The sequence below is a fragment of the Tachyglossus aculeatus genome, chromosome 17 (assembly GCF_015852505.1).
Source record: "Tachyglossus aculeatus isolate mTacAcu1 chromosome 17, mTacAcu1.pri, whole genome shotgun sequence".
NCBI classification, from domain to species: Eukaryota; Metazoa; Chordata; class Mammalia; order Monotremata; family Tachyglossidae; genus Tachyglossus; species Tachyglossus aculeatus.
In genome coordinates this window covers 16,511,380-16,538,460 of record NC_052082.1, presented here as the reverse complement: position 1 = coordinate 16,538,460, position 27,081 = coordinate 16,511,380, and the positions used below count along the sequence as shown (strand labels likewise).

Below are 27,081 nucleotides of genomic sequence, written 5' to 3'. Positions count from 1 at the left end.
GCATATAGAGTAAGCGCTTAACGAATACCATAAGAAAACGACACAACTGACACAGTTCAAGAGGCCGGTTATATCTTCTGAAGTGGGTTCAGGTCTCATAGCCAAATATACTGGACGACACAATGCACAATGACACAACTGACACAGTTCAAGAGGCCAGTTATATCTTCTGAAGTGGGTTCAGGTCTCATAGCCAAATATAATATACTGGACAACAGAATGCATACACACACACACACACATATTCTCCTACTTAAAGATGATGCTCCAAACCTGGTGATGAACACAAAAAGACTGTTCTGTGTCAGTGGCCATTAAACAAAATGTGTTCGCGAATCCCCAATAGCAGGCATCGTTTTCTCTCACCCAGTGTACGTACCACTGCCGAGTGAGACACTCCCATGTGCCGTACAGATCTCTGACATCGCCTTTTTGTTTCCCCGTGGTCACCACTACAGCTTCGAAGACCTTTGGTTTAGCCTGGGCTTGATAAACTGCTGTTACCAAAGTCTCTCCATCAACCTCCCACGGGACTTCTTGATTCAGTCTTCTACTACTTGCCTATTTTGGCTTCGTCGGCGAGCAAACCGCCAACGGATTGAGGGCCTTCTCTGGTCCAAGTACTGGAGTAGGGGCTTGCGAACGTACAATGATAGTAGAAGCCACCAGGCCCTGCCTCTGAAGAGCTTACAACTGAATGAGGAAGACCAGCGGGCAGCAACTTGCAAACATTCAATCATTTTTAAAGTACGCACAGAGATCCAGACGATAAAAGTAAAAGTAGGCAAATAAACACACCGAACGATAAACCTGAGAGCTACGGTAGCCAGTAAGGGGTCATGAACCCAAGTCACCTCTCACAGATTTCTTCTTGGAAGTGGTGATTCTAGTGCCATTATTAATTCCTGTGGCATTTTCGGCGTAAGGCAGGACGGCAACTCCTGAACTCAGCTGAACCTACACACGTGGAGAGACTTTCACCATCGGTCCCATCAGTTTTGACTGAAAAGAATATCCCTCACTCAGGCTGAATGTGAAAAAGCCTCCTAGAGTGAAGGATCTCTGTACCAAGCTCAAGAACAGCTCCGCTGCAAAACACCAAGAACTCTGTGTTTTTGAGCCTAAATTATGGTATTAATAAATTACTTTACACAAACTTACCAGGGAGTCATTTATAGTATTATAGTGAAAGGCAAAATTCTTTGGAAGCTAAATACTGAACAGAATTTCCAACTCGCGTAACAGTGCTGATTTCCTGAATTGATCATTACCTGCAGAAACAAGGAAGTGTGCTATTCATTACGGTAAAAGTTTACTGTAAAATGTAAGTGGGTTGCGTAGGTTTCACTTGAACCCTATCGAGGCTGGGAGCCTCACCTCCCCTGCTGCAGAAGCTGGTGGGGGAAGGGCATGAGTTTGACTTCTGAATGTCTGGAACATCATGAAGCATGTGACTTACTCTATTACTCTATCTATCTATCTATCTATTTATTTATTTATTTTACTTGTACATATCTATTCTATTTATTTTATTTTGTTAGTATGTTAGTATGTTTGGTTTTGTTCTCTGTCTTCCCCTTTTACACTGTGAGCCCACTGTTGGGTAGGGACTGTCTCTATATGTTGCAAACTTGTACTTCCCAAGCGCTTAGTACAGTGCTCTGCACACAGTAAGCGCTCAATAAATACGATTGATGATGATGATGATGACTTTTGGACCTGGGGGGACGACCCTGCCTGGAGCGGTGAGAAGCCCAAGATTACTCCCTCCTGGCAGTGATGGACAGCTGTCATCCTTATCGCTGTTCTTCTTGTATTTCTCATCTGGTGGAAATGCTGCCATTCACTGAGTAAACTGACCCTGTTACTATTTCTCTGGGTATTTTCTTCCCCTAGCGCTCTCCCATCTAGATTATATGCCCGCCACTGGTCGGAGATTTATTTCCTTACTAAATACTCGATCGATGTTAAAAAAAATCAATCAATCGTATTTATTGAGCGCTTACTGTGTGCAGAGCACTGTACTAAGCGCTGGGGAAGTACAAGTTGGCAACATATAGAGACAGTCCCTACCCAACAGTGGGCTCACAGTTTAAAAAGTTAAGAGCCGGCATGTTATTCTAAAGCAACATTACTCCTACAGCTCAATTATTTTCACAAGCAACCCCAAAGGATATTACGTTTGTCTGATAATTTTTAAAATTGACGATGTTGGTGTTAGAGTGAGAAAACACTTGAATGTTAATGTGGTTTTACCATCAACAATCTGGGGTTATAGCCCAAAAATTTCCCAGGCCTCCCCCCCCTTGTACTTAGGTCAGTCTTCCTCTCTCCCGTATTCTAGTATGAATGCAGGTGGGTCCTCAGGATTGTGGCCAATATTTATGAAAACTAAAACTCGGTTTTCATGCTCTAACCACCTTTACACACACGTGGCCGTATAATACTAACTGTGAGATTACCACAGGGATGAATGAATGTATTGCTCAATCAGTTGCTGGTATTTTCTGAGTGTCTGCTATATGCAGAGTACTGTAGGAAAGGCTTGGGAAAGCACAACTAAATAAGAGACCCTGTCCCTGTCCTTAGGCTACAATAAGACAAAGTAAATCTGATTCCCTTTGTTCTGCTCGCTCTTCCCCTTCCCTCTTTGTCTGGGTCCAGCCACAGACAAGACTTTTGCATCATCAAATTCGTAAAACTCATGTGATTTTCCTATTCGTCTTGGGCTTCACTTGACCCATTCTTCCCCTTTTGCTCCAAGCTGCTTTTTTTCAGTTCTGTTTCTATTCTGAATCAAAGTCCTTCATTCTTCTCTTCTGCTGTTTTCCGCTTATTCATCATCTAATGTAACTCTGTGATTTGCAAAAATCCCAAACCTAAATCAAGTGGATAGTCAACACCTGTATGGTGTTTAAAGATTAACTGAGCTCATCAGGCATCATCAACAGCATTTATCTAGGACCTATCTGTGTAAAGGCCACCATACTGGAGACCCAAAGGATACAAGGTACTGAATAATAATAATAATAATCATGGCATTTGTTAAGCGTGTGCCAAGCACTGTTCTAAGCGCTGGGGGAGATGCAAGGTAATCAGGTTGTCCCACATGGGGCTCACATTCTTAATCCCCATTTTACAGATGAGGTAACTGAGGCACAGAGAAGTTAAGTGACTTGCCCAAGGTCACACAGCTGATAAGTGGCGGAGCCGGGATTAGAACCCACGACCTCTGACTCCCAAGCCCGGGCTGTTTCCACTGAGCCACTCTGCTTCCCCAACTGTGGATGAAGGACTGAAATGAGTACTTACCACATGCAAAGTCTCATACTAAATGTCTACTTTTTTCAGAGCTATATATTGAGCGTCTACTGCCTGTAGAGTATTATCCTGAAGGCCAACTGGATACAGAACACTGAATGTCTAGACTGTGAGCCCGTTGTTGGGTAGAAACCATCTCTATATGTTGCCATTTTGTAATAAAAATAATAATAATAATGGCATTTGCTAAGCGCTTACTATGTGCAAAGCACTGTTCTAAGCGCTGGGGCAGTTACAAGGTGATCAAGTTGTCCCATGGGGGGCTCACAATCTGAATCCCCCCCCATTTTACAGATGAGGTAATTGAGGCACAAAGAAGTGAAGTGACTTGCCCAAAGTCACACAGCTGACAATTGGCAGAGCCAGGGTTTGTACCCACAACCTCTGACTCCAATGCCTGTGCTCTTTCCATTGAGCCAAGCTGCTTCTCTAATGATGAATTGTACTTCCCAAGTGCTTAGTACTGTGCTCTCCACACAGTAAGCGCTCAATAAATACAACTGATTGAATGAACTCGGCACCTAGTAAGTGCAGAGCACCACACACATCACTCTATCTGCACTCATTACCTACAGAGTATGGTACTGAACATCAGAAACAGTGTAGTGGGTGACTTTAGGATATGATTTGCACTCAATAATAATTATGGGATTCGTTAAGCGCTTACTACGTGCCAAGCACTGTTCTAAGCACTGAGCACTGTTCCAAGGATATGGTGACTGCTTGAAGGGAGCTGAAGGGAGAGGTAAGTGTAACCACGTTGTCAAATACAAGATGGCTGAAAGACTACTAGCATAGATGCAAATGATTTAAAAAAGAAAAAATGCAAATAAATCACTATTAACCAGGTAGACACATGAGTGTCATGATAGCTCTCTTCCTCCCTTCAAAGCTCTACTGAGAGCTCACCTCCTCCAGGAGGCCTTCCCAGACTGAGCCCCCTTTTTCCTCTCCTCCTCCCCATCCCTCCTGGCCCTACCTCCTTCCCCTCCCCGCAGCACCTGCATATATGTTTGTACAGATTTATTACTCTACTTATTTTACTTGTACATATTTTCTATTCTATTTATTTTGTTAATGATGTGCATCTAGCTTTATTTCTATTTATTCTGATGACTTGAAACCTGTCCACATGTTTTGTTCTGTTGCCTGTCTCCCCCTTCTAGACTGCGAGCCCGTTGTTGGATAGGGACCGTCTGTATATGTTGCCAACTTGTACTTCCCAAGCGCTTGGTCCAGTGCTCCGCACACAGTAAGTGCTAAATAAATACAATTGAATGAATGAATGAATGAATGAATGAATGACCAGGAAGGTGGAGTATTAGGCAAGAAAGATTTTTTCAAAGAGGTAACTTTTTAAGAAGTTTTGAAGGAGGAGAGGGACACAGTTAGGCCAAGCTAAGTAAGGGAGGATGGAGGTTAGGTGGAGCTGCATGGGGAGGGAATTCCAGGCAGGAAGAAAGGCTTAAACAAGAGGCCAGATATGGGGAAACCCCAATAAGGTACGATTACAATGAGAACTGAGAACCCAGAAAAATGCAAAGGATTCAAGAAGAACAGTTTGGTAATCATTTTAAAATTGGTAGCTGCCAAATTAAGACTTTATATTTTTAACTCTACAGTGCTGAATTTGTGTGACAAACTGATTTATTAATATGTTTGGAGAGCACAGTATTTTAAAAATGTGTTATCTGCAGGTTATTTTATTTATGCTCTAATTCGCTTTTGCCCCCACAAAATTTTCTAGACGAAACAATGATCAGAAGAAAATTACACACTTACCAGCCCACTTATGGCTACAATCCAGATATAGGTCCCTGAGGTTAAAAGCTATAAAGGAAACAAAAGAATTGATTTAAGAATGTTCTCATCGATCACTGAACTCTACAGCACATTTGTCTTCAAATGGTCCTTTAATGTAAGTACAACTAGTTCAGATTTTTTTTTACATTTTGATTCACTTCACTGTAACCGGCACTTTAACAAAGCACTAATATTAAATCGAAGTCATTTGGGGCAGGGGAGTCTTTCAATAAAGGCTGTACCTTGGCAACAGAATTAATTGCATCTAACAGTGAAGGCCAGAACCACACTTTTAACCAACTGTGACTTCTTGGGGTAACGACTACTCTTTATTCCAAGAGTAACTAGAGTGTCCATAATATCAAACACAATAAACATGAAACGAGGAGGCTCTTAAGTAAATATATTAATATAAAACTGCTGAGTTGTAGTTCTAAAGAGTTAAATAATTAAAATTAAATTAAAATTACAACCATATGCAAACTCAAATGACATTAGGACAATAACGTGTTAAAACAAAATCTTATGGTTTAAAAGAAAACTTAGGGCTGGATTAAATCCATAAAACAATGGTAGTGACGGAGCAGGAAGATATCAACAAAAGTATGAAATGAAAGAAGAAATCAGGAGGAAAAACTGCTGAAAATAGAAAGCTGCTGAAAATGGCAAGGAACTATCTAGTGGGATGAGCGAAATGAAAAAATGGAATCCTGAATGGAAGAATTTCCTCTTTCATTTTTAAACCTAGGAATTCCTAGGTTACAGAAGTCTTAGGTTAATTCCTAAACTGAGAAGCAGCAAGGCCTAGTGGAGTCAGAAGGACCTGGATTCTAATCCCAGCTCTGCCACCTGCCTGCTGTGTGACCTTGGCAAAGTCACTTCACCTCTCTGTGTCTCAGTTCCCTCAAATGTAAACTGGGGATTAAGACTGAGTCCCATGTGGGAGATGGACTGTGTCCAACCTGACTATCTTGTACCTACCCCGGTGCTTAGTACAGTGCCTGACACACATTGAGCGCTTAAAAAATACCTTCAAAAAAGGCATTTCCCTCTAAACTGTGAGCTCGTCATGTGCAGGAATGTGTCTGTTGTGATACTGTACTGTCCCAAGCGCTTAGTGCATGCACACAGTAAGCGCTCAGTAAATACAACTGAATGAAAAAGATGAAGGGGAAAAGGTGTATTTTGTTTGGGAACAAAAAGGCAGGATTGCTTTATGTGGGAAAAGGAAAACTAAGTGAATGGGTCCAATGGCAAAGGCATGGATGACATCAAAACTAACAATGAAGTTTTTAAGCTCCAGTTGATTAAGGAAACATCAGAGTCACAAATAGCAGTTAAGGGAAGGCTGGACGTCATTTTGAAATTAAGCTGTTCATTTAAGTGTACCTGGCAAGAATAAAACCCTTTAGAACTTTTCAATGCATTCCAATAAGGAGTGTTATTTAATGAGCTCACTAATTAATCACTTTCCTTTAAGTATAAGTTCCCGAAAAGCCAATGAAGATAGCTGTGACACCAGGCAGAAAAAAGTTATCATGTCTATTCATTAGAGAAGAAAGACATTGGAAAATTCACATAATTGACAAAGATTTTGTGAAGCCTGAAGGTTTAGGTATATAAAGCATTTCTGACTTGGGCATAAAGCACTGTTTCACAGCATGTTCATAATTGTTAACCCTGACAATGATTTTCCGTTTCCTACCTTTTAATACTTCTAATGTGTTTCCACATCGTAACATGATTTTTAAGGTACCTAAAGCATTACAGTCTTATGAAATTAAAATGTTTTCCACTGGTACCCTGATGAAGAGAACACTTACTGCGAAAACAGTTATCTGATTGCTTATTGACTATGAAAGGTTTCAAGAATCGAGTAGCTATTGCACTTCTTCCAGTAACACTTCCCTTAAATGTTGATAGAGATCTCAAGACCAAATTTCTGGAGTAAAACTTTGAGAGAAATGAGAAAAAGCATAAAACACTATCTTGTTACAGGGAAAGGTGAACATGTGAAAGACATACTGTACCTGAAGGCCCAAAATGTAAATCAATGTCTTGTTTGTGATGGAAAACTGGCCCAAAATTTGTGTCACTTGCATTCTTGGAATGGAGCGATAAAATGGTACAAATAGAGCAAATATGGGTCCCAGACTGTAGGAGGGAAAAAAGAAAGAAAAGTTATTAAATATAAAAAAATGGAACAATCAGAAGCATTAGCTTCTGCCCTGTCACTTCCTCCTGATTTTTAGAAATCATTGCAAAGTATTGCACAGATTTAACTGAAACGTACTTTGCTACTAGTTTCCTACACACTTTTATAAAACTAATATTGTTTTAACATTAATTTATGCAACAGAAATCTACCTTCTTGAAAATAATTTCCTAAGTGCATAAACTCATCAGTAGCCAAAGTGCTCTTTAATCTTTTCTAGAGAGCAGGACAGTATGAAGGAAAGCAGTGGAGTTAATTCCAGTTGTCTTCCTCCAGAAAAGAATGCCTCATATTTTCCTATGCTTTTAACAGTAATTTCTTTTCTCTAAATAGTGTTGAGTAAAGATAAAATGAATTAATCCTTTATTATCCCCTACTAAAACTTCACTGTAACTGGTAAAGTTACACTGGCTGGCTGATGCAGTTAGAGGTGTTATCAGAATCACTTTTTGAAACTTTTTTCCATTTGCTGTGAAATAGCTCTCTGAATCATTATACATTATTGAGAAATATGTCTTCGACAAGCTCAAAGGAATTCTCAAAAAAGAGAACACATACCAAAAATTGAACACAAGCCCACACAAACCAGACACACGTCATCACTAGTAGTGCTTGAGAAAGCTGAAAAATGTGCTTAAGTGCAAATAACTCAGTGGAACGAAAGGTAGAAAAGAGGAATAAAGCACGCTAAAACCACTTAGGAACCCGTATCAAGGAGAAAGAAGCACTAGGCATTTAGCTCAAGGGATCGGGCACAAATCTTCTTCAATAAGAAAATACCATATTTGGGTTCCTAGAAGAAAATGTGCCCAAGGCAATTGAAAAGAAATGAACAAAACAAAGTGAAGTTTTGCATGAAAATTTCTACGAAAGCAGTGGGATAAAACACTAAGAAAATTCCTATCCCCTGAGGTAACTGAGGCATAGAGAAACGAGGTGACTTGCCCAAGGTCACACAGCAGATAAGTGGCAGAATCAGGATTATTTACTATTCTATTTATTTTGTTAATGCTGTACATTTAGCTTTAATTCTATTTGTTCTGATGACTTCGACACCTGTCTACATTTTTTGTTTTCTGTCTCCCCCTTCTAGACTGTGAGCCCGTTGCTGGGTAGGGACCGTCTCTATATGTTGCCAACTTGTACTTCCCAAGTGCTTAGTACAGTGCCCTGCACACAGTAAGAGCTCAATGAATACGATTGAATGTATGATTAGAACCCCTGTCCTTCAGAGTCCCAGGACTGGGCTCTATCCACTATGCCACAGGGCTGTGCACTAAGATAACTGTCTGTTGATGGATGATTTATATTTTATAACCCTCAGCACTTCTAAGTCTGGACCCCTATCCCTTTTCAAGTGCTGCCAGAGTTCTGCTGATATCTGCACCCTAATTCACATACACACATCTTTTCCTTAGCTGCCCAGGCCTCTGCAAGTTTATCTGCCTCCCAGCTGCAGGAATAATAATAATAATGGCGTTTATTAAGCGCTTACAATGTGCAAAGCACTGTTCTAGTAATGGTAGAGCCATTCCCCACAGCACCTGTATATATGTATATATGTTTGTACATATTTATTACTCTATTTATTTATTTATTTATTTTACTTGTACATATCTATTCTATTTATTTTATTTTGTTAGTATGTTTGGTTTTGTTCTCTGTCTCCCCCTTTTAGACTGTGAGCCCACTGTTGGGAAGGGACTGTCTCTGTATGTTGCCAATTTGTACTTCCCAAGCGCTTAGTACAGTGCTCTGCACATAGTAAGCGCTCAATAAATACGATTGATGATGATGATGATGTGTGCACCTTCATGTGTATTTCCTTTTCTCCAGCAGGGACAAAAATACCTTGCCTGAGGCAATTTCTGTTCTCCCTAATAGTACACCTATTACAAATCTGTCGAGCATTTTAACATTGGGTATGCTAAAAAAAAAATAGCATGGTAAAGTGGGTAGATCATGAAATGGGGAGTCAGAAGGTTGCGGGTTCTAATCCTGGCTCTGCCACTTGTCTGCTGGGCAAGTCACAACTTCTCTAGGTCTCAGTTACCTCAATGGGGTACCGAGTGTGAGCCCCATGTGGGACAGGGACTGTGTCCATCCCAATTTGCCATAGCCACTCCAGTGCTTACTGCGGTGCCTAGCACATAGTCAGCGCTTTAACAAAAACCACAATTACTATTATTTGCTTGAATCCACTCCAACACTTAGTACGGTGCTTGGCACATAGTAAGCACTTAACAAATACCCCAGTTATTATTATTCCGACCCACAAGGTTTGTCTTAATCCCAAGCAGATACACAACCCACAGTTATTTTTTAAATACTTTGGGGTACTCCTGGTAAAGCTCTCCACGTAGTTAGTGCTCAATAAATACAATCGATTGACTTTTGTATAATGCTTTTAATCCCAAAGCCCTTACGTTACTTATCTCTTCTTTCCCAAAGCCCTTCCATTACTTATCTCATCTTTGCCCTCATATGAAGCCTGTGCGGAAGGCAGAAAGGCAGGTATTGTCATCACCATTCTGCAGATGTCAGCCAACTGCATTTATTGAGCACTTACTGTATGCAGAGCGCTGAACTAAGTGCTTGGGAAAGTACAATCGTGGCTCAGTGGAAAAGAGCCCGGGCTTTGGAGTCAGAGGTCATGGGTTCAAATCCCAGCCCTGCCACTTGTCAGCTGTGTGACTTTGGGAAAGTCATTTCACTTCTCTGTGCCTCATTCCCTCATCTGTAAAATGGAGATGAAGACTGTGAGCCCCACGTGGGACAACCTGATCACCTTGTATCTCCCCCAGCGCTTAGAACAGTGCTTTGCACATAGGAAGTGCTTAATAAATGCTAGCTTGGTGGATGTGCGGAGGGAGGGCATTCCAGGCCCCAGGGAGGACGTGGGCCGGGGGTCGACAGTGGGACAGGCGAGAACGAGGCACAGTGAGGAGGTTAGCAGCACAGGGGCGGAGGGTGTGGGCTCCTGGGATCATAATGATATTTATGATCAGCATTGGCATTTATTGAGCACTTACTGTATGCACAGCACTGTACTAAGCACTTGGTAAAGTTTAATAGAGGTGTAGACACGATACCTGCCCACAAGAACCTTACAGTCTACCGGAGTAGGTTGTAGCATAGTAGATAGTATCGTTAGCAAATGCTATTTAAATATCCTTTTAAAATATGCCTTTTTTCTACTACCCTTTAAAAGTATTATGGGCTTTCATAAGCCTGCATAAGGGTTTTGGTTTTAAAACAAGGAATAATTACGTGATTTGAAACACAGAAACTAATTTGCCTGGAGAAAATTATATTTTGTATTTATGATCTTCCAGAGTCTCTGTACATTATTCTACTTCGTAGTGGTTCTATGCTTGCCTACTAAATAGTGACTTTCTAATTAATCATCTTTGAAGTAAAATTTACATCTGCGATTGTATCACATGCAATTACCGAAGGGAATTTTTAAAGACATAACTGAAATCTCTCTCTGTTCATGAGAAGCTTTAAAAAAAATCCCTTTACTCACTGCCTATTTTGGAGAAAGATAATGGAATCCCTGCCATGACACATGTGCCGGGCACTGAACTAAGTGCTGGGGAAACGCATGTCCCATGCAGAGCCAAAAGCTGCATATCACCTACCCTCTTCAATAAGAAGAGAAAGTCATTTTTTTATATCTTCTAAAACAACTCTGCTTTCCTCTCACATAGCTCATTGAGTTGTTCCCCTCCTTCGTTTTGGGCAGATCATCAGTTATCCTGCACCCAAACTTGCACTTTTCATGAGAAATGAAGTATCTGCTTAGTAATCTCCAGATAGCAGCACAATTAAACACGTACTTGTCAGAGCAAAAATGTTTCTTCAGGGTATTATTCAAGTGTTTTCTCCATTTTACTTATGAAATGTCAGAAATTTCTCTATTAATTTCTTGTTAATCACTACAGGAGAATTTCCCTCAAGCGTATATTTATTTTAGACACAGGGTACATACATAGGCCAGTGCCTAGACACAGTAAGCACAAAAGCAACACAGACGATATTGTTACTAATATAGAAAACCCTATGACAAATATTGGCAATTCCCTATGGCAACTCTCTCACTGCAATATGCAGCAAAGGACAGCACACCTGTTCCTTCCCCAGGACAATTATACCCTTCTAAGAAGGGGGCAGCCAGTATTCTGAAGAAGAAAATGGCATGATTATGCACGGAGGCTAAACTGGGATTTTTCTTTTGTTTTCTATGAAGTTCCTGATTCACCACCCCCTTCTGTGTATCAATTCACTTGGATCTGTACCCTTTAAGCACTTGATATTCACTCACACTGCACGTACGTACATATCTTTATTATGTCCCATTTCCTCTAATTTCTTTTAATGTCTTCCCTTGTAGACAGTAAGCTCCTTTTGGACAGGCATTGAGTTCACCGACTCTATTATACTGAACTCTCCCAAGCACTAAGTACAGTGCTTTGCACACAGTAAGTGCTTAATAACAGCCACTGATGGGCTGACTGTTATGTTGCCGACTTGTACTTCCCAAGCGCTTAGTACAGTGCTCTGCACACAGTAAGCGCTCAATAAATACCATTGAATGAATGACTGGTGATGATGATGATGCTCGGAATTGCGTTAGCCTCCTAGCTACCACTGCTCACTGACTCAGGGACTGAAAGGACAGCTAACATGACTAGAAGATTGCTTTCGTAAATCATTACCAAAACCTCATAATCATCCTCGTGTATTCTGGATTATTTTTCCCTATAGGCATTCCTGACATTACACCTGTTCATGTTAAAGCTCATCTTCCAAATGTCTGCCTAGTCACAGCTTTTTGAGAGCCTCTTGATTCATTTCCATCAGGCCGGCATTTCACCACTTGGAAGAGGTTAGTGTCATTTGCAATGCTGATTTCACTACCCATTCCTTCTTCAAGATCACTTGAAAATATGAAATAAAAATATTAAATAAAACTAGTCTACACACATATCTATTTCCACTTCTCCATCCCCCCAAATTGCTATTCATGTCGTTTTCCTCATCTTGTACCCAGTTTTTGTTCTCTCCAAACTCCTAATTAACTTTTTTTTTAAAAAAAGCCTTTGGTGTAGAACTTAAACTACGGCCTTTTAAGAATCTAAATAATAATGATGGTATTTGTTAAGCGCTTACTATGTGCAAAGCACTGTTCTAAGCGCTGGGGAGGTTACAAGGTGATCAGGTTGTCCCACAGGGGGCTCACAGTTTTAATCCCCATTTTACAGATGAGGTAACTGAGGCACAGAAAAGTGAGGTGACTTGCCCAAAGTCACACAGCTGACAGTTGGCGGAGCGGGATTTGAATTCATGACCTCTGACTCCAAAGCCCGTGCTCTTTCCAAGCGCTTAGTACAGTGCTCTGCACACAGTAAGCGCTCAATACGACTGATTGATTTCCATTGAGCCATGCTGCTTCCCCATGCCGCTAAATCAATTATGCTAACTTGTTACCATTTCTCCACATGTTGTTGACTCCTTCAAACAAAACTATTAATTAATCAAGTGCATTTATTGCATCTCTCCAGTGTGCAGATCACTGTACTGAGCATTTTAGAGAGAACAGTAGACAGACATGATCCCTTCCCTCAAGGAATTCGCAATCTAAAGAGATAGATGCATTATTTCTCCTTTAACCCTTTCATAAACTTCACATCTATTTTACAAAGTTTAATTTAATGTCTATGTGTGTTCATTTTCTCTGGCCTTCCCTCCCATGCAGGGGAATCATTCAACTGCCTTCTGAACCCTGCCCTGGCACTGCTCAGTTGTGTCAACTCAACCAGCTTCGAGTGAAACTAAGTTTTGCAGAGTGGTGAAATGTCATAACTGAAGAGGACATGTTGCAGGAAAACCTTCTAAGACATCTAAGTGAGTGAATGGGAAAGTCACAAATGAATTTCAATGAGACCCTTTCTTCCCCGGCAAGGATGTCAGATTTAATTGGGGCATGACAATTACATGACAATTATTGTAAAGGGGCTCCGCCACACATATTCCTTGCACCAGGTCCTGTCCTTTTTTCAGGATTAAATCTAATACATTATTTTTCCTTGGGGATGCAAGGTCTAGCTATTGTGGACAGCCACTGTTTATCTTATTCAAAATATCGGTTCCACTGCTAGTCCAGAAGAGAAATACTACCTTTCCTTAGCAACCAAGGTTTCATCAATTACTGTTTTGAGTAGCCATACTTAACACTTTGCATGTTATTTTGGCAAAACTATGCTGTTTTGAGTAACCATGGGTCTCATGGCAACACATCAGCTCATCACCTAATCTTTTCCTCGCTTGCCAGCCCAGGGCGCCTATTTGCATTACACGTAACACCACTATGACTCTCGCTCTCTTAACGTTTGAAATTTTTACTGTGTTCTAATTGCCCTTAACTACAGTTTTACATTGAAGAGAGAACATATGATTGGAGAGCGATGAAAATGATGTTCTTGAGTTGACATTGACATGCATTGTCTGTGGGAAGGAATATTGGTGTTGACTCAATTTTAGAACCATGAGGCTACATGAAGTGACACTCCCCAGCGTAATTTGAAGCCACAGAGTCCTTAACCCTATTTGTTCCACATCCTTTTAGTCTTCCCAACCACGGTTTTGCCAGCCACAAGGAATTCCAAAACCTAACCCCAACGGTTGGCAAGAGAAAGTTTAACCATGTGAGGATAAATGAAGTCTCCCATTACCTGCCCTACTTTTGCAGGATCCTTAATTTTGTCTATTTCCTTGTCTACAATTACTGTATTTTTCCAGTTTGTGGGCAGAATTGAAGCTCTCGATTTAGCCAAAAGATCAAGTGTCTGCTGTGCTTAAGCACATTTCGAAAGTAATCTCCAGGTGCATACAAAGCATTTCACTTGGATCAGTTCTCTGGGCAGTAATTTAAATTACCTCAGAGGTTGAGGCTTCTTTCTGTTTGCTCTACGTTCACAGCAGTGAAACCTGAGTCGCTAACAATGAGGATAATTAAATAATCTCCTTTCTTAAAAGAGTGTAGAACCAAGATGGCTATCACCTCATCCTCACGAAGTCATTTGCTGGAAGTCTGTTCAGATTGTTCAGATTGACAAAGACTATCATGGCATACAAAAAAATCTCAGGCATACATAGGAATGGAGGGGAGCAATAATAAATCAATCATATTTATCGAACCCTTACTGTGTGCAGAACACTGTACTAAGCACTAGGGAGAGTACAATATAACAGAGTTGACAGACACTGGGTTGACGTTCCTGGGCACAACTCTAGTTTACAGTCTTAAGGGGCTGGGAATGTGGATGATTAGAAATGAAATGCTTAATCCTTATCTACAGCATGTTTATGTGCTGACATGCGCGTATCTCATTCATTCATTCAGTCGTATTTATTGAGCGCTTCATGTGTGCAAAGCACTGTACTAAACGCTTGGGAGAGGAACAACAACAAACACATTCCCTGCCCATAATGAGCTCACAATCAAGAGGGGGAGACAGACATTAATTTAAATAAGTAAATACGTATCTTCTTGATATGACCCCAACGACCAGCATCTTGGGCTTTTGCGGTGGTGCATCATCCACTTTGATCCCTGACTGATGGAAAAGCTGCCAGAACTTAGTGGGTGAGGAGGGGAAAACTGCCTTGGATGGCATGACAGTTTTCCAGGTGGGTCCGGGAGGATAGGGAAGGGGTAGAAGAGGAAAGGTTAAAGGATTGGATAGATAAAATGGTCCCTGGATCCAACCGGGTGCTGTGTGGTAGGGGAGGCTGCCCAGAGGTAGAATAGTTTTGAATCTGGGCAGTGAATAATAATAATAATAATGATGATGGCATTTGTTAAGCGCTTACTATGTGTGAAGCACTGTTCTAAGCACTGGGGGGGATACAAGGTGATCAGGTTGTCCCACGTGGGGCTAACAGTCTTAATCCCATTTTACAGATTAAGTAACAGGCACAGAGAAGTTAAGTGACTTGCTCAAAGTCACACAGCTGACAAGTGGCGGAGCCAGGATTAGAACCCAAGACCTCTGACTCCCAAGCCCGAGCTCTTTCCACTGAGCCAAGCTGTTAGAGAAGCAGTGTAGCCAAGGAGATAGAGCTCAGGCGTGGGAGTCAGAAGGACCTGGGTTCTAATCCAAGCTCTGCCACTTGTCCGCTGTGTGACCTTGGGCGAGTCACTTCACTTCTTTGTGCCTCAATTCCCTCCTCTGTAAAATGGGGATTAAGACTTTGAGCCCCACGTGAGACATGGGGCTGATTAGTTTGTATCTCCCTCAGGCTTAGAACAGTACCTGGCACATAGCAAGTGCTTAACAAATACCATAAAAAATGGGAATAGATCATTCAGAGTGTACTGAAGAATGAGCATTTAGAACAAAAATTGAGTGTTTCAATTGATAGTAGGATAAAGGAATCTATGGGAAGGAGCATGGCCTAGTGGCAAGAGCACGGGTTTAGGAGTCAGAAGACGTCGGTTCTAATCCCAGCCACTTGTCTACTGTATGACCTTGGGGAAGTCACGTCACTTCTCTGTGCCTCAGTTACCTCATCTGTAAAATGGGGATTAAAACTGTGAGCCCCATGAGACAATCTGATTGCCCTGTATCTACTCCAGCACTTAGAACCGTGCTTAACAAGCAGTAAGTGCTTAACAAATACCATAATTATTCTACTTATTATTATTATTACAGTGACTCCATTATTATTTCCACACCTGGGCCCAAATAATAATAATAATAATAATAATAATGACACTTATTAAGCGCTTATTATGTGCAAAGCACTGTTCTAAGTGCTGGGGAGGTCACAAGGCGATTGGGTTGTCCCACGTGGGGCTCACAGTCTAGCTGATTCTTTACTTTTTATGGTATTTATTAGGTGCTTACTACGTGTCAGACACTGTTCTAAGCAGCAGTCACAAGCTAATTAGGTCAAATGCAGTCCCTGTCATTCATTCGTTCATTCAGTCGTATTTATTGAGCGTTACTGTGTGCAGAGCACTGTACTAAGCGCTTGGGAAGTACAAGTCGGCAACATATAGAGACGGTCCCTACCCACATGACAGATTATCTAGTTTGACACTGTCCTATACACATGATCACATCTGCCTTCACAGATTTGCACACAGCCCATTCATGCAGGGAATTCACCCTTTTCCTGACTGCCCGCACTGCTGCTTTGTCAAATTATTTGGACAACTTTTTTCCGCTTAGCCACCAGTTCAACACATATGCTCATCAGCAGTCTCCAGGGAGGTTCTTGCAAGTTTCGTGTTAAATGGACTTCAAGGAGTATCGATCCCAGAAGACAAATTTCAACCCATAGTCCGGCTGAGTCATAATGGGACCTCCTCACAGGCTTGCAAATCAAGTTTTCAAACTTCAATGAAAAAATGTTCTTATCACATTAAGTGCTCTAAAATGCACTTCTATAAAATCTATTAGTACTCTTTAATCATCCCTGACTTTCCCCTAGTTCAAGATTTCTTACATTTTTGCTATTTCATCACTCAGTATCCCTTCCCTCAGTGAGTAGGACGGGGGAGTGCAGAGGAGAAATTCAAATCATTCCATTTCATTTGTAACAGCTAAAAAAGGGTTTGGGCTTATCTGCCAATATTGATCCGTATACCTCTGCTCTAACGTGAAGCTTGTGGTGGGCAGGGATCACCTCGACCAACTCTGCTATAGTGTACTCATCCAAGCACTTAGTACAGTGCTCAACACAGTAAACGCTCAATTAATATGATTAACTCCATCTCATCTCTAATATTATTGATTATGAATTGTCTTGGGCACTGCATGTAAAGCTCCTTCTCCTCAAGGGTAGGGATCATGTCTGTCTACTCGACTACTTTCCCAAATGCTTAGTTCAGTGCTCTACACACAGCAAGCACTCTGGCAATACTGACTGATTGGACTGCTTACAGGTCCCCACGGTGGAGATGAATTTTACCTAACGCAGGTTGCTTATAATAATAATAATAACGATGGCATTTGTTAAGCGCTTACTATGTGCAAAGCACTGTTCTAAGCGCTGGGGAGGTTACAGGGTGATCAGGTTGTCCCACGGGGGGCTCACAGTCTTAATCCCCATTTTACAGATGAGGTAACAGAGGCCCAGAGAAGTGAAGTGACTTGCCCAAAATCGCACAGCTGACAACTGGTGGAGCCGAGGTTTGAACCCACGACCTCTGACTCCAAACCCCGGGCTCTTTCCATTGAGCCACGCTGCTTCTCTAACATATTCCCTAGTTACAAACTTCTCTGCACCTAGTCAGCCTTTCTATAAGGAAGTCAATCTACAGTCCTCTCAGGTGTCACATACCTAGTGGTTTTGTGTCCCACCACCCATTTCTAGCTATTTTTTTTTTAGCATTACTATGTGCCAGGCACTGTACTAAGTACAGGGGCAGGTACAAGATAAACAGGTTGGACAGAGTCCCTGTCCCACACTGGGTTCCCAGTCTAAGTCAACAGATTTAATACCCTCTTTAATTATGAAGTACCTGAATAATAATAATCACCATGGTATTTGTTAAGCGCTATGTGCCAGGCACTGTTCTAAGCGCTGGGGTAGATACAAGATATTCGGGTTGGACATAGTCCCTGTCCTAGATAGGGCTCACAGTCTTAATCCCCATTTTACAGATGAGGGAACTGAGGCACAGAGACGTGAAGTGACTTGCCCAGGGCCACATAGCAGACAAGTGCTGGAGCAGGGATTAGAACCCATGCCCTTTGGACTCCCAGGCATGCTCTATCCACTAGACCACGCTGCTCCACTGAAGCATAGAGAAGTGAAGTGAATTGCCCAAGGTCACACGGCAGACCAGCGAAAGAGCTGGGATTAAAATCCAAGTCCTCCGACTCCAAGGCCTGTGCTTTCCACTAGCAGGTGAATCTTCAAAGTCACCCTAAAATCCCAACAACCTAACCATTGTCAACCCAACAGCCACCCCTAATATTTAAGTATTTTATACCTATCCTCCACATTTATGCACACATACGTGTGTGTTTTTATGTGGACATTCAATTATATCTTCAATGATTTCATCCTGATATATTTATACTACTACCTCCTGCTGTACCCTTGTTCTTCCTTCAGCTCATACTATTTGTAAATAAGTTGTTGGGTATTTTACGGCACTTGATAAGGACTTACGATGTGCCAAGCACTGAGCCAAATTTGTCCGTTTCCCCTAATCTGATCATCTTTTTGAGGGAAAGGGATGGGTATTTTGCTTCTGTTGTAATTTCCCAAGTGCTAAGTATAAAAGGTTCACAACAAATACCTCTGATGAATTAAATTTTTCCCTCTGACTGAGAAAAAGTCACAGTGTTCCAAAGCACGAGATCCAGACTGACACCAAATCCTCCTTCTAGTCCGTAAGCTCAGTTATATTGTACTCTATATTAGTACTCTTCCAAGCGCTTACTACAGTGCTCTGCCTGCAGTTATGTGCTCAGAAAATACCACTGCCTGGGAGGTGACTTGAGGGCATAGGAATACTGGGGACCTTGGAAGAAATCCAACTGGGCATTTGGGGCAATGAAAACGAAATTAGGCTGTCAACAAATTGAGAAACTGATGGCTGTAAAAATGCATACGAAAAGAAAGGGCACATGGGTCTGCTCTAACGCTATGCGTCTAAAAAAATGAAATGGATGAAATGGAATGCTTTGTAGCTAATATAACTCTAGTTCAATTGGCACCATGGAGATTTGGAAGAGGGAAGGAATGAATGTGACAATATTTTAAGGATACAGACTCTTTATGTAAGATGTCAGTGGGCAAACAAGTGGAAGGGGGCCACTATGTATGAGGAACAATGTTGGAATTTAGTGCTGCTAGTCCTGTGAACTCCACAGCAAGGATTGTGAGGAACCAAAATAACATAAATATTATTAGAAGACAAGGAGTACCTCACTTTAGTACGAACTGAAAAAGACTAAAAATATCATAGTATGACCTTCACAATATCGTTAAAATTCGCCCTTACTTCTCCATCCAAACTGCTACTACATTAATCCAATCACTTATCCTATCCCGCCTTGAATACTCTATCAGCTAACCTCCCTGCCTGTCTCCTGTCTCTCCCCATTCCAATCCATACTTCACTCTGCTGCCCGGATCATTTTTCTACAAAAATGTTCAGGCCATGTTTCCCCACTCCTCAAGAACTTCCGATGGTTGCCCATCGGTAGGTTGCCCACCTACCTCCATGCCACACAGAAACTCCTCACCATTGGCTTTAAAGTACTCAATCACCTTGCCCCTTCCTACCTCACCTTACTATGCTCCTACTACAACCCAGCCCGAACACTTTGCTACTCTAATGGCATCCTTTCACTGCATCTCAATCTTGTCTATCTTGCCACAGCCCACTCGCTTACGTCCTGCCTCTGGCCTGGAAAGCCCTCCCTCCTCAAATGCGATAGACAATTACTCTCCCCATCTTCAAAGCCTTATTGAAGGCATATCTCCTCCAAGAGGCCTTCCTTGACTATGCCCTCCTTTCCTCTTCTCCCACTCCCTTCTGCGTCACCCTGACTTGCTCCTTTTATTCATCCTCCCTCCCAGCCCCATGGCACTTATGTACATATCTGTGCTTTATTTATTTATATTAATGTCAGTCTCCCCCTCTAGACTGTAAACTCATTGTGGGCAGGGAATGGGTCTGTTATATCGTTATACTGTATTCTCCCAAGCTCTCACTACAGTGCTCTGCATACAGTAAGCGCTCAGTAAATATTAATGACTGACTAAAATGGGGGGATTATAATAATAATGATGGCATTTATTAAGCACTTACTATGTGCAAAGCACTGTTCTAAGCGCTGGGGTGGTTACAAGGTGATCGGGTTGTCCCACGGGGGGCTCAGAGTCTTCATCCCCATTTGACAGATGAGGGATCTGAGGCCCAGAGAAGTTAAGTGACTTGCCCACAGTCACTCAGCTGACAATTGGCAGAGCCAGGATTTGAACCCATGAGCTCTGACTCCAAAGCCCAGGCTCTTTCCACTGAGTCATGCTGCTTCTCAAGGATTAAGGCTGGGAGCCCCATGTGGGACATGGACTGTGTCCCACCTGATTAGTTTGTATCTACCCCAGTGCTTAGGACAGTGCCTGGCACATAGTAAGTCCTTAACAAACACTGATTTAAAAATAATAATAATACCATTGATTGACTGGGAGACAACTTCTTCTGTCAGTCAAGGTTACTGACTGAACACTCAATGTGTGCACCCTCCTATAGCATGCCCTGAGGGGTTTTACAGTGCTCTGCACATAGTAAGCGCTCAATAAATACTATTGATTGATTGATTGATTTACAGAGGAAGAATAATATGGCACAGTTCTTGCTCTCAGAGAGCCCACCCCCGACCCCAACAAGTCCCCCGTCTGCAGCTAAAGCTCTCTGGTTCCTACCCATCGTCTGGGTGCCCCTGCCCACTCTGAGGAAGTGACACAGGTAGATCAGGGGCTTTCCATCACTGGAGGGGGCTTTTACCAACTCCACAACCCCCTCACTTAGGGGTCCTAGCTGGTACCCAGTGTGGTGAAGGGGAAAAGTCCCTAAATCCACAGATGTCACAGTCTTGGCCTACATTCAGCCCCTCTAACCATCTTAAAGTAGTCTGCAGGGCAGCCGGCTGCCCTAGGGAGAAGGAAGAAGAGGACCATTTTGCTATTCATCCCCCACCTCTGACAAGTAGATTTTGATCTGGCTCTGTGCTGAAGGGATTGCTATATGCTGCCGCTTCTTTTCCTGCTCAGTTTCCAGAGCCCTGGGCCGGCGAAATGGGGGGCTCTCGGCATGCCGTCCCTTTGCTCGAAAGCTAGGGAACAGTGGCAGCAGAAGCAGAATCATTCCCTCATGCCCGGCACATGCAACTAGGCTATTCAAAATACGCAAGGGAGAGGGCATTTTCCCTGACAAGCAATCAATGAGAAGCAGAGTGACCTAATGGGTAGAACATAGGCCTGGGGAGTCAGAAGGACCTGGGTTCTAATCTAGGCTCTGCCATTTGTCTGCAGTGTGATCTTGGGCAAATTACCTCACTTCTCTGTGTCTCAGATTCCTCATCTGTAAAATGGGGATTAACATTGCGAGCCCCGTGTGGGACAAGGAACTATGTCCAACCTTATTATCTTGTATCTACCTTAACGCTTAGTTCAGGTCTTGGCACACAGTAAGTGCTTAACAAATAAAATTAAAAAAATGATATTTATTCAGTCTGCAGAAGCTGCTTCTCTGCTGTCTTTACTGGGTGAGGAGTGAGTCTGAGAGGCAGGGGCATGATGGTGAGAGCTTAATCTCCCACCTTTGACTCTTCTGTGTCTTTCTTTTTCTTTCTCTCCCTTTCCTGCTTTCTCTCTCCTAATCCTGGTTCAGTCCCATGGAAGTCCAGCCACAGATACTGTATTCCAGAACACAATACAGGATTTTATTAACACATTTCATTTTTCTATTTAATAACAATGTGTTAGATTGCTATTATTCAGTAGTGTATTTAGTAAGTTCCAGATTTTAAAAATATACTCAGTAACAAATGTATAAACCGCAAAGTGGTCCACTTCTTGGAATAAGTGAAACCCACCTGTGCAAATCATCAATTTTCACAAAATTAACTAGCCCCATGTCTGAACAATTTCTACAGGTAATTTTCTCCTGGGCCTAAACTGGGCTGTGTGAAGAGGAATATTTTTCAGATCATCAGTATTAAGAGTTTTCTTTGTGCAGAGCAGTATGGCCTAATGGAAAGAGCATAGGACTGACAGTCAGAGGACCTGGGTTTTACTCTGGACCTCAGTTCCTTCATCTGTAAAATGGGAACTTAATACCTGTTCTCCCTTCTACTTAATACTAATGATGATATTTGTTAAGCGCTTACTATGTGCCAAGCACTGTTATAATCACTGGGGTAGATACAAGTAATCAGGTTGTCCCACTTGAGGCTCACAGTCTTAATCCCCATTTTACAGATGAGGTAACTGAGGCCCAGAGAAGTAAAGTGTCTTGCCCAAAGTCACACGGCTGATAAGTGGCAGATCTGGGATTAGAAACCACGACCTCCGACTCCCAAGCCCAACTGACTCCCAACTACTTAGACTGTATGCCTCATGTGGGACCCGATTATCTAGACCCTACAACTGTACTTAATACAGTGCTTAGACACATAGGAAGCACTTAACAAATACCATTCATCACTATTATTATTAGAACCCTGTATTCCTTACCTAGGAACCGACAACAGAATCAGAAGACCCAATCCCCGGCCTCAAGAAGCACGTGGTATACCATTTCTCACTAAAATTCAATCTTTGCAGATCTGAGATTTACTTTTTCATGTTGTAGCTGATGTTTCCCTAAATGAGAACTCAGAATGCACAGATGTCCCTGAAGCTCCTCCTGACAACCATTGTACACATCTGTAAATTTTTATTTATATTATAAATAATAATAATAAATAATAATAATAATAAATAAAGCTCATTGTGGGCAAAGAAAAAGTTATATTGTTATATCGTTCTCTCCCAAGTGCTTAGTACAGCGCTCTGCACACAGTAAATTCCTGTCTAAAGCTAGGAGGTCCCTGTCCACCTCTGAGGAAATGACATGGGTCCACCAGGGGCTTTCCAATAGTGCATGGGGTTTTTGAGCTTTCCACAACGCGAACATTTAGGAAATCCAGTTGGGCTGGGGAGAGGGGGAGATGTCATGCCTGAGGCCCACAGTCCGCCCCTCTAAGCGCCCATAGGAAAGCTAACTGACTCAGTGGAGCAGGATGCAGAAGACCACTTGGCTACCTCTAGCAACTAGATTTCGGGCTCCGGCTCTGTGCTGAATGAAATGCTACTTCTACAGGGTTTCCAGTGTCCTGGGAGTTTCCAGGAAGGCAGCCTCCTTGCCAGAAAGCTAAACAACAGGAGCAGTGGCAGCAACTGCCCCTGACACCTACGGCAAGGAAGTGGGCCAATGGGAGGGAAAAGGCGCTTACTCCAGCCTTCTGCTGATGCTGCAGCACTTGACTTTGCTTCCTGAGGGATGACTCTGAGGAGGCGGCGTGAGAGTGAGGGGAATGTTTCTCATCCTTGTCTTTCTCACTGGGACCCTGTATTTCTCAATCACCCATTTCTATCTCTCTCTCTTAATCTCTCTGTGACCTGGGTGTCTCTGTCTCTCCCTTTCCTACCTTGTCACTCGTAATCGTGGCTCACCCCTATGGAAATGCAGCCACAAACACAATATTCAAGAAGAGCAGCCTGACCTACTGCGAAGAGCACGGGCCTGGGGGTTAGAGGACCCGGGCTCTCATCCTGGCTCCGCCACTTGTCCGCTGTGACCTAGGGCAAGTTGCTTCACTTTTCTGTGCCTCAGTTCCCTCACCTGAAAAACAGAGATTCAATACCTGTTCTCCCTCCTACGTAGACTGTGAGCCCCATGTGGGACCTGATTATCTTGTATCTACCCAAGCGCTTAGTACAGTGCTTGGCATATAATAAGTGCTTAATACCATTATTATTATCTTCATTATTCATATTAAGAAAATAATATAGTTTTGTTCATAAATTTTACTTCGTTGTCCTCTTCAACAGCAATGTGTCAGATTGCTAGCACTGCTAGTATTTACCAGCCATCCCTAATTCAAATTTTTAAGGGATGGCTGATTTTGAGTGCCTAAACTGCTGGAGTGGCCTGGGTATGAGTATGACCATCTGTGTGAGTCATTAATTCTTACAAAATTTAACTGGTCCATGTCCAAACAATTTTTTCAAAGGTTTTCTTTTCAACAGCTATTCTTTTCCCAGGTAGAAATTGGGAATTTGAAGGACCATATTTTCAGCTGACCAGTATTTCTGAAGGTTTGCTCTGTGCACAGCTCTGTCCAAGTACTTAGGAATCTACAATACAGTTAGTAGACAATTCCTGCTCTCTAGGAGCTTCCACTGCAATATTTCCTCCCTAAATTTCAATATTTGCAGAACTGAGACCGGCCTTCTTAATGACGCAAACTGATTCCTTGAGGCTTCTTATATAAGCTATAGTTCAGAATGCACAGATGTCACACACTTCTGACAAGCCTAGCCTCTAGACTGTAAGCTTGCTGTGGACAGGGAATGTGTCTGTTACATTGTTATACTGTATTCTCCCAAGGGCTTAGAACAGTGCTCTACACACAATAAGTGCTCAATAAATATCATTGATTGATTGACTGATTGACTGAAGCCACCATCCAGAGAACAAAAACAGACTCTCCCTCCTGGACTGTAAGCTCATTGTGGGTAGGGAACATGTCTACCAATTCTGTTGTACTGTACTCTCCCAAGCACTTAGTACAGTGCTCTGTGCATAGTAAACACTCAAAAAATACCTTTGATGATGATGATGATCCTTGGATAGAGGATCAGGAAGGAGACAAACAGAGGTTTTTCAGCAGTTTACTTCCTAAATGAAAAATTTCTCCTCTGGAATTTCCTCTGAAACGTACTGTAGGGTCAGGGAAAATTCCCAAAGCAAGACTCATAGATTTCAGTAAAAAATTACAGACAGTCACTCTCCTCTCCCTCTCGTCCATTCCTCCTCTCCCGCCAACCCAATATGAGCTTTCCATTGCCCAGAGAAACTGCATGAGGGTCACTGAGTTTTCAAAAATAATTGACATCTAGTCAATCCCTTGTCGTAGACAGAAAAATGTATCCATTATAGTGTTATATTTTACTTCCCAAGTGCTTAGTACAGTGCTCTGTAATAATGGTGGCATTTATTAAGCACTTACTATGTGCAAAACACTGTTCTAAGCGCTGGGGAGGTTACAAGGTGATCAGGCTGTCCCTCGGGGGACTCACAATCTTAATCCCAATTTTACAGATGAGGTAACTGAGGCCCAGAGAAGTTAAGTGACAGCTGACAATTGGCGGAGCCAGGATTCGAACCCATGAACTCTGACTCCAAAGCCCGTGCTCTTTCCACTGAGCCACGCCGCATCCCCACACAATGAGTGCTCAATAAAAACAGTCCATTCATTCATCCAATCATATTTATTGAGCACTTACTGTGTGCAGAACACTGTACTAAGCACATGGGAGAGTACGATATTGACTGACGGATTATGTGCTCTCACAAATCATCAAGTGATGGTGTCCTATGAGTTGTTTAATAATAACACTAATAATAGCTATTAAGAGTAGTATTATTAGTAGTAGTAGAAGTAGTATGGTATTTGTTAGGTGCTTACTATGTGCCAGGCACTGTACTAAGCTCTGGGGCGAATTCAAGGAAATCAAGTTGGACACACATGGGGTTCACAATCCCCAATTTAAAGATGAGGTAACTGAGGCCCAGAGAAGGGAGGTGACTTGCCCCAGGTCACGCAGCAGACAAGTGGCTTAGTACGGTGCTCTGCACACAGTAAGTGCTCAATAAATACGATTGAATGAATGAAAAAGTGGCGGAGCAGGGATTAGAACCCATGACCACCTAACTCCCAGTCCCTTGCTCACTATGCCATGCTGCTTCTCATTTTGCTGTCTGCCCCTTCTAGACACTGAGCCCACTGTGGGCAGGGATTGTCTCTGTTGTTGAACTGTACTTTCCAAGTGCTTAGTACAGTGCTCTGCACACAGGAAGCGCTCAATGAATACGATTAAATGAATAAATGAATGAATGAATTCCCTTCTCAAGTGCTGACGATGTGGAATGCCCATATACATTATAGGCTTCCCTGTTATGTATAAAGAACAATACTATAGCATTGATCACACGCATAATAATTTGGGGGATGGTTAATGGGGCTTGAAAAAGTTAATACTTAGGGATAATTACTGAAAATTTTTTTAACCACATCGAACTATGGATTTCAGGTGTGTTTTAGGGTTGACATTCCAATTCATTTGAAATTAACATCCCATGAAGTGGTTCTTTGGTAATGCAATGCCCACTGGGCATTTTAAAGTGATGCAGTTGGTTAAATGAAAGTTTGATCTCATAGGTCTGTGTTAATATGAGTAGTAATGTAAAGGCAACTGTCCTTAATTTAGAGCACAGGACTCAAGTGCAGATCTAAAATTTAACACTACCCTAATTCTGGTTTCGAGGGGAGGGCTGTCTCTAGAAGGGAGAATGACCTCACACATGAGTAAAGCAAAAACTGACCACAGGAGCCAGTTACTCAAAAACTTTCATTCTGCTTTTATGGCATTTGTCAAGCGCTTACTATGTGCCAGGCACTGTACTAAGCACTGGGGTAGATGTTAGCTAATCGGACTGGGCATAGTCCATGACCCATATGGGGCTCAATGTCTTAATCCCCCTTTAACAGATGAGGTAACTGAGGCATAGAGAAGTGAAGTGACTTACCCAAGGTCACAGAGCAGATGAGTGTCAGAGTCGGAATTAGAACTCAGGTCCTTCCAACTCGTGCTCTATCCACTAGACCACACTGCTTCTCCAACTATCCCTTAATTATTAGTTGTTGGATCAGTGCTACAGCATAGTTCTCTAGTGAGCTTTATACATAATAAGGAAGCCTATATTGTGCTTGGGTATTCCAGGGCTTTTACTGATTGCGGGATACGGAAATGCCCCAGAAAATAACATTTATGTGCATTTAAACCCCCCAGATATCACATTCCAAGACACTGATCAACTACAGTGATGATATTAATATTTGATCATCCAGATGAAATCAGCTTGGCAGCTGTAACAG

At 42.2% G+C, this 27,081-nt stretch overlaps 1 protein-coding gene across 1 annotated transcript in view; it reads right to left on the bottom strand.

The window, feature by feature from the left end:
* UBAC2 (UBA domain containing 2) overlaps positions 1-27,081 on the bottom strand; it is a 220,097-nt gene that overhangs the window by 73,162 nt on the left and 119,854 nt on the right. The window contains exons 5-6 of the mRNA XM_038759511.1: positions 7,155-7,278; positions 5,104-5,151 (exon numbers count right to left, since the gene is read on the bottom strand). Of these exons, the coding sequence (XP_038615439.1) occupies positions 5,104-5,151; positions 7,155-7,278 (172 nt within the window). The remainder of the gene's footprint in view (positions 1-5,103; positions 5,152-7,154; positions 7,279-27,081) is intronic.